The sequence below is a fragment of the Athene cunicularia genome (assembly GCF_003259725.1).
Source record: "Athene cunicularia isolate RWA chromosome 14 unlocalized genomic scaffold, athCun1 chr14_part1, whole genome shotgun sequence".
Lineage (NCBI taxonomy): Eukaryota > Metazoa > Chordata > Aves > Strigiformes > Strigidae > Athene > Athene cunicularia.
Genome location: NW_020799118.1, coordinates 14,632,881 through 14,640,146, shown reverse-complemented (window position 1 = coordinate 14,640,146; position 7,266 = coordinate 14,632,881). Strand labels below are relative to the sequence as shown.

The window sequence follows — 7,266 nt, the reverse complement described above, 5'->3', positions numbered from 1 at the left end:
ATTCATAACCAACACACAGCACTGCTGAGAGGCAAGAGGACAGAGATTCATTATGCTCTTTACAGCTTCTATAAGATATTTTTTTAAAAAAACCTTGGTTGCTCTTTGCAAAAAGGCAAGAAGCAAAGTGCCCTTCATCTTAGGGTCAGGTATAACAAGCAGGGAGTTGGGGACAGGACAACTCTGGGACAGGTTCCATTCTGTGATTTCGCTCTCCCTTTCTCTGCATTTGTTCTAACACAGGCTGGGCAAGATCATCTATATGGTGGGAGTCACTGAAGTCTCCAGTCAAGAGTTCAGCTTGCAAGGGAAGAGGTAGCCAGCACTGTCTATCATGTTTACCCTTGTGCTAAACTATGTGTGAATATAAAGGACAATTTCTGAAAGTAAACACAAATTTTTAGAGATTTTGTCTCAGCAGCCCTCAAGTGTGTGTCTTAGAATATGCTTCAAAACCAACACAGCTGTAGAAAGGTCTCTTACTTGTTATGCGGTAGCCTGGAGCACACAGTTCTCAAGTCATCTGAAAGAGAACAGAAGACACCAATAAGGGTGAAGCAGAAATTAGAGCAATTTTCCTCTCCACTCTCCTTTCTAGGAAGATGAGATTACTGAAAAAACTCCAGTCATCGACAGATCCAGAATCTCATTCTCAGGCCAAAAATTTCCATCGGACAGAAAATGTTTCTTCATCTCACCAGTTACTACCTCAGCTTTCCACACCAGCCACGTTATTCTATGTTCAGTGTTCAAACTATGCTGCTATATGGGAAATGCAGCTTCACTTCGAGGCAAACCAAGCCTTAGTATAGAATCTGCAATACCAATATACTATCAAGAAGTAAATAAGACAGGAAATAACTAAGTAACTAGGAATAAATAACTAAGGAAGTAACTAAGGAAATACAAGGTATGACTCTGCCCACTGAATTGGCATTCAGGTCTAAGCAAGGCAAAGCTTACCTAACACCCATTTTGTATTGGTTTGGGAATTTTAAAACAGTGCTAGTGTTAAGAAAGGGTTGGTTTTTTGGCTTGGGTTTTTTCTGAGGTCAATCAAGTAGAAATTGCACCTTTTTTACCATCTCCTAAAGCAGTATAGCTAGAACCCAGGTATTTAACAACATAACCTGTTGCTACAGCCCTTTCAGGAATAGCTTGAGAACAAATTCTTGCCTTTATAAACATGCTCCCAAAACACTGAAATAACTGGTATTTCAGCAGCTGTTTATACCAAATTACCTTCCACTTCTACAGTAAGAGCAAGCACCCAGAATGTAAGAAGTGAACAGTTAGGAAAAAACAGTCAAAACAAGCCATCAACTCAAAAACCTCCACTTTTCTGCCTTATTACACTCAGAGCTACTTTTTGAAAGATTAGAAAGAACACTGAGATTTGACCAGCAGCACTGGTTCAGGCAGGGCAAAGGTCTCAGGCACCTGCTTAAGCAGAGGCTGCTCTCTGTGGCCAGGGTCTGCACTAACTGCCCTGGCTGCTGGGGAGCTTTAAACCTTTTGGTCACCTAAAAATCACCTGTTTTCAAGAAAATCCATCAAGAAAACAGTATGTCTGGCTGACCCTTTACTGTATTGAGGTACTTCCTTTTTTTGTTGTTCTCTGCAGGTCTTTTGGAAAGAACTGGTTTTGGAAACAGGAAATACAGATGAAAGCCACATTAGCAGGCTCTTTTCTAAGTTTAACTGAAATTGTACACACTGTAATGGAGACACTCATTACAGGACAGATGAGGGCCCAGAAGTTCCAGTGAAGTTTTTGTTTGCTTTTCAATTTCCTTGTCTAGCAGACCCATCTCATGCCCCTCATGCCTCTCCTCCAGCAGGCAAACTCAGAGAAACACAATTAAACAGGTTTTTTTAAATAGCTGCAAGAAATTTTCCCCCATGACGGACACCCAGATGCAACCCCCTCGTGCAGACTGCAAGGTCAAAGATCAGTTCTTCAGCTCTGCAAAGCAACACACCAGTCACCTGCATAAATGATCTATCTCTCTTTTCTTACTCCCCATCCAGTTATTTTTTCTGAACTACTTCCTGCACTATTGCTTCTCAAGAGTGGCAAACTACTACTTCTGCTGTGAACACATCGATCTTTCCTCTCCCCATCCCAAAACTCCTTCATACAACATCCACACACCAGAGAAAAAGAATCCCATGCCAGGCTCTCTGCCAGTCCCACTGACAACATACCTCTAGTGCACAGTAGTGCTCCCGATGCCATGGCCACTTGCAAAGCCTGAGCCAGTCTGTCTAGAGCCAGTTCAATCTCTTTGGATGCATTGAGAGGATTGAGTTCATCAGATAGTCTGTTAATTTCCTCAACAAGTGGAACCACGTGGTCAAAGGGTACTAGCCCCAGGCGCCCATAAAGGTTCTTCTCCGTTAAATGCCCCTGAAGCATCATAAGAACCTGCAGGACACTTAGATGCAGTTTTGAATACAGCTGATGGCAATCTCTGTCTTCTCCTGAAGCCGAGTCCTTGGCAATTTTGCTGGGAGGATGTCCATTTGAGAGAGAGGCTTTCTTCTTCCTTTTATAAGCCAAGGGGGCCTTCACACACCAACGGATCAGTCCAGTCAGTGGGGTGAGCTCTAAAAACCCTATTGGCAGGTTGGCTGCAATAGGAGTATTTAGAAAGGTGATGAGGATCAAGCGGGGGTCTTCAAAGATCCAGGAAACAATCAACTCGAGCAGATCCGAAGGAGGGATGAGGTCATCTGAAGATAGAAAGTTACTGTTGGGTAAGACGAGCCTTGTACTGAAGCACAGGACAGTAGTCTTTAATTAATCTCTCACACACATTCTTCCTGCACTGTGACAATTACAATTTCAGAACCTCCTCAACTCTGTTTTTTTCAAGACAACAAAGGTAGAGGCTCATTTGTCCCAGCAAAGACAAAACCCTATTCCTGTCAACTTCACGTTCTCCACCTATTCTGAAGACACAGCCAAAGGCCAACATTTATCCCCTTTCCCAGCAAAGCTGCTTTTGCCATTTTCTTCTCTCCCACCCACCATCTGCTCACTTTTTCTCCAAACTCAGTCTTCATTTATCCCTTGCAACAGGAAGTACAATGGGTGAGGGAACAGGAAAAACTTGGTGGCACTTCTTTCTTTTCACCCCAAGCATTCAACTAATTTCCTTTAAGACTTACCTAAACAATCATGTCTTGTGGAAAAACTTAACGCAACAACACACTCACATGATAGGTAAAGGATTATAAGATTACGTAAAGCTTCAAGTAAGAGGTGAAAGACAGTCATGAACTGCAGCTTGGCTATAGACAAGAGAAACTTTGACTTCAGAGTAATCGTGCATCATCCCATCACAGGGGCAGGCTACTGGACTGAGCCTTATTGTACTGAGTACTTCCACTGTGAGTTGTCTACAGTGTCAACAAAGGGGTCAGCACAGGACTGTCTAGTTCTAGTGTCTTTTGTACCTGAAATGACTTACAGGACAGATCATCTGGACTCCAGGATTACTAATGCACACTGGATACAGAATTGGTGTTTTCCAATTTTTAGGTTTTCTGAGACCTTTGAGTATCACAGATACTGCTGTTTGTGTGATTGACTCCTGTCCTCAGGACAGGGTGGAGACTGCCCAGTTACAGATCGCTCTTTGAAGAGCGAGCTTCCTTTTCTTGTGTCACCAATAACATCTCAAATAAACTAAGGAATTAAAAAAATACTTTCTATAAATCATGTTATTTCCTTTCTGACATGTCTTTTAGTTGATCCAAGTGGTTACACAAAGCAGATATAAAATACAGAGGAAGAATATGCTACGGGCTCTACTAAATACTCTTTAAGAAAAAAAGTCTCAGCCTGCAGTTCTCTCACTAATGCCAAGCTGATCATCTGGAGGAGGCCTTGCAAAACATTTCCTTTATCAATAACAAATAGTATTTGCCTTTCTGGATTATATGTGATGTTGGCATTTAGTATATGGTTGGTCCCTAAACTACCATGATCTCTCCATCTCTCTCACTGAGTAAAGGTAAAATCAATCCTTTTTTAGACACCTACACATTTCTAGTGTCTGAACAACCAGAGACAGGTCATACCACTGGCTAGTCACACATACAGTTAAAGAGCGCACTGGAGGTACACTGCTGACTATGTTTCTCATCACCGCTCAACTGGAATTCTGCTCCAGCGAGCAAACACTTGGAATTTGTGTTTCTCCCCCTTTTGGAGGGAATCAGACTGACAGCCAGCCTTGAGTCTATCTGCTGGGCAGGTGACAAACAATAGGGAGGTCCAACTGCCCAACCCAGGTAGATCAACTTTCACTCCTAGAGCTGCTCAATCAATAAGGTCCCTGTGTCCTTTTCTCTCTGTGGAGGATGTTGCCCTCTGTGTCAGGTTCCTTCTCCAGCAAAGACTCTCAGCCACTGAGCAGTTATTTTTATGCTCACCCCAGTGATAGGTGAGGTAACAGCCACACCCCTGAGCTGCTTCTGGCAGTAATTACATGGTAACAAGCATCTTTAGAAATTCAGCAGTTAATTCCCTTGCAGTAGTTAATTTGTGCTGCATTATACTGCACCTCTTACTTCGAATGAAGTACAGCTTGGAAATACTTACCTGAAGAGAGGTCATAGAGAGCTGTGACAGATGTAATGAACTGGCAGCAGAAGCGAGGACTGGCACTGAATATCTGTTTCAGTGTCTGGATGGACCCTGGCACCAAGTTGCAGTAGTCATCGACCAAGGCTCGGGCTAGCCTCACGCAGTACACGGCAGGAGTTCGCTGCAGGGGTGTGGGACAGCACACAAGGAAAAGCAGATTAAACACAAGCACAGAAAGTTCTACGGAGCTGGCTTTAAAGTTTGCATTGCCTAAACACCCAGCCGCTTTCTTGTTTCAACATTTTTATTTCTACTTTCCCAAAACTAAAGTGTGCTTTCCCTCTCAGAGCCACTCAGACAGAAATAAAATTGCTATTCCACAATACTAAAACAGATTATGATATTTTGTGTTTACGGTATCTGTAGTTTAAATTAAAACCTTTTACATCGTTTTGACTTAGATAATTTTTTTTTTTTTTTACTACTTCAGCAACATAGTTCAACTAGTTCAGTATCAGAACAACTAGTTCAGTAACATTTCAGTTAGGCTTGACATTTTTAAAGAGGAAAAAATCCCGTACAATCTTCACGTCACTTAAATGCTGTGATCTGCAAAAAAATACATCTCCTGCTATTCAGGCTACGTCCCCTCCTCCTCTACTAAGGCTCACGAGGTGGGAAGAGAGGGGCCCCACAGAAACAGTACTGGTCTGCCTTCTCCCACCCTTCCCTCTCAGCACAGTCTTTCCCTTCTATAAAGCAGGGCAGTTCTGCACATTCCAGAAATGCAGCAGGAACAAAGATGCACTTCCCAAGGTCTACAGTGGTAAATCTCAACAGAAGGAGATATAGGAGATCCCTGACATACTGCATTCATGGATATGAATGCCAGACATGGCTATTTCATGCCCAAATCTCAAGGGAGAGGTTTGCCTCTTCTGCCTTGTGCAAACTTGCACATCAGGTACAGTTTATTTCCCAAACTTGAGAGTCTGCTTCTTTGGGCAACCTGACCATGAACTGCCATGGTTTTGTTCCCTGTGTTGGACAAACTCTCCACTGACCCCTTTCAACATGCTGGGGTTGGCAGACAGAGTTAAAAAAAAACAAAACACCAAATCTTTCACTAGAAATAAAAAAAATCCCCAATTTTCTTCTGCCAGTGCAGCACATAAATGAACTGTCAAAAGCTCCTCCTTATGCTGGAGCAAAGGAACGGATATGAGCACAGACATGGGGTGAATGTAGCTGCCATGGAGGAGCAGCTGACCGCCACCAGCTGTCACCAACCATTAGGTGACACTCTGCCCCAGTTCAGCTGTACCCATCGTAGCACACTGCCTCGCTCCTTCCCGAATACTGCCCTGCCTGCACAGAAGCTGTACCTGCAGCCAGAAGGCAGCACACTCCAGAACAGGAACTCTGCACACAGCCACTGCCATGGAAACCAGCTTTCCTAATAAAGCCATCCTGCTGTCATCTGCTTTGTTTCCTTGAGGGCTGAAGAGAGATGAGAAGATGATCTGCCGGACTGAATCCTTGGTCTGCTCTTGGAAATAATTGCACATGATCTCAAGGAGCTGAAGTTCCTGAAGTGAATTCAATCTCTGAAAGAAAATAAAAGCAAAGCTGCAAAATACACTGGGGCTTTTGAAGAACCAAGAGCCACTTTGGTCAAAAGGCAGTAAAGGCTGAGAGCTTCCCTCAGGTGTTAGGAACTCAATCTTTATGCACAGCACATATATTCAAACTTTGAGAACCACCACTGCATTTACCTAGTTACACTGGAAAGCTCTAGGTTGTCTTTGAATACGTGAATACCCAAGACTGATGCTTGCTGCACCTGCAAGTGCCCACAAACTGAGATGTGACCAACAGTAATACTGGGGTGAAAAATATTTAATTCCTCTGCAAATAACAGCATTAAGGGCACTGCTGGGCAGCTGGGCCCAGCAGGCCCTAGGCCCATGCACCTCAACACTGACCAGCTGCTGTGGTTTCTCATCACTGCTCTCTGGGAGGCCCCATCCCAGTTCCACCCCATGTCCAGCCATCTAAAATCCCTGATAGGACCCAGCCACAGTGCTGTGGGCAGTTTCCAAGGATCTCAGGGCCCATGACCACCTCCCCAGGGCCCTGCCTGGTCTCCCAGAGTCCTGGCCAGTCAGTCCATCAGGGTCCTGCAGCAGCCCCCCTCCCCACCAAAAATCCCTCAGCTGCCAGCACCCCAGGGACCCCATCCTGTCCTCCTGGGGCCTCGGCCTCCAGCAGCACCCAGAGACCTCAACCTCTCCCTCTAAGACATGGGCCTCCAGGAGCAGCCTCCCTCAGGGATCCTGTCCTGAGGTCCTGGAGCCTCAGCCTCCCTAACCACTCCCTGGGGCTGCGCCCGGCCTCCCAGGGTTCTGCCTGGCCCTGCGCCGTCAGCCCCTCGGGCCTGGCCGGACTCTCAGGGCCCCACAGGGCCTCGCCCCCCAACCGCCCCGCCGTCGGGGCCCACCTTGGGCGGAGCGCCGCGCTCCTTGGGGACCTGGAAGAGGAACTCCTCCAGGAGCTCGGCCGGGCCCTTGTCGACGAGGGGCAGCGGGGCGTTCTGCAGCTGGCTGCTGAAGTAGATGTCGAGGTGGTACAGCACCTCCTTGGCGGCACTCAGCGCGTCCCGCCGCAGC

The 7,266-nt window shown here is 45.7% G+C and overlaps 1 protein-coding gene across 1 annotated transcript; it reads right to left on the bottom strand.

Annotated features, from left to right (window-relative positions):
* Nucleotides 1-398: 398 nt before the first annotated feature.
* Nucleotides 399-7,265, bottom strand: C14H7orf26 (chromosome 14 C7orf26 homolog; the record flags this gene model as incomplete). Its single annotated transcript, XM_026859206.1, has 5 exons — nt 399-523; nt 2,209-2,736; nt 4,613-4,778; nt 5,983-6,204; nt 7,098-7,265. Coding segments are annotated over 5 exons (1,128 nt in total), but the record flags the coding sequence as incomplete, so codon positions are not given.
* Between the last annotated feature and the right edge of the window lies 1 nt (nt 7,266).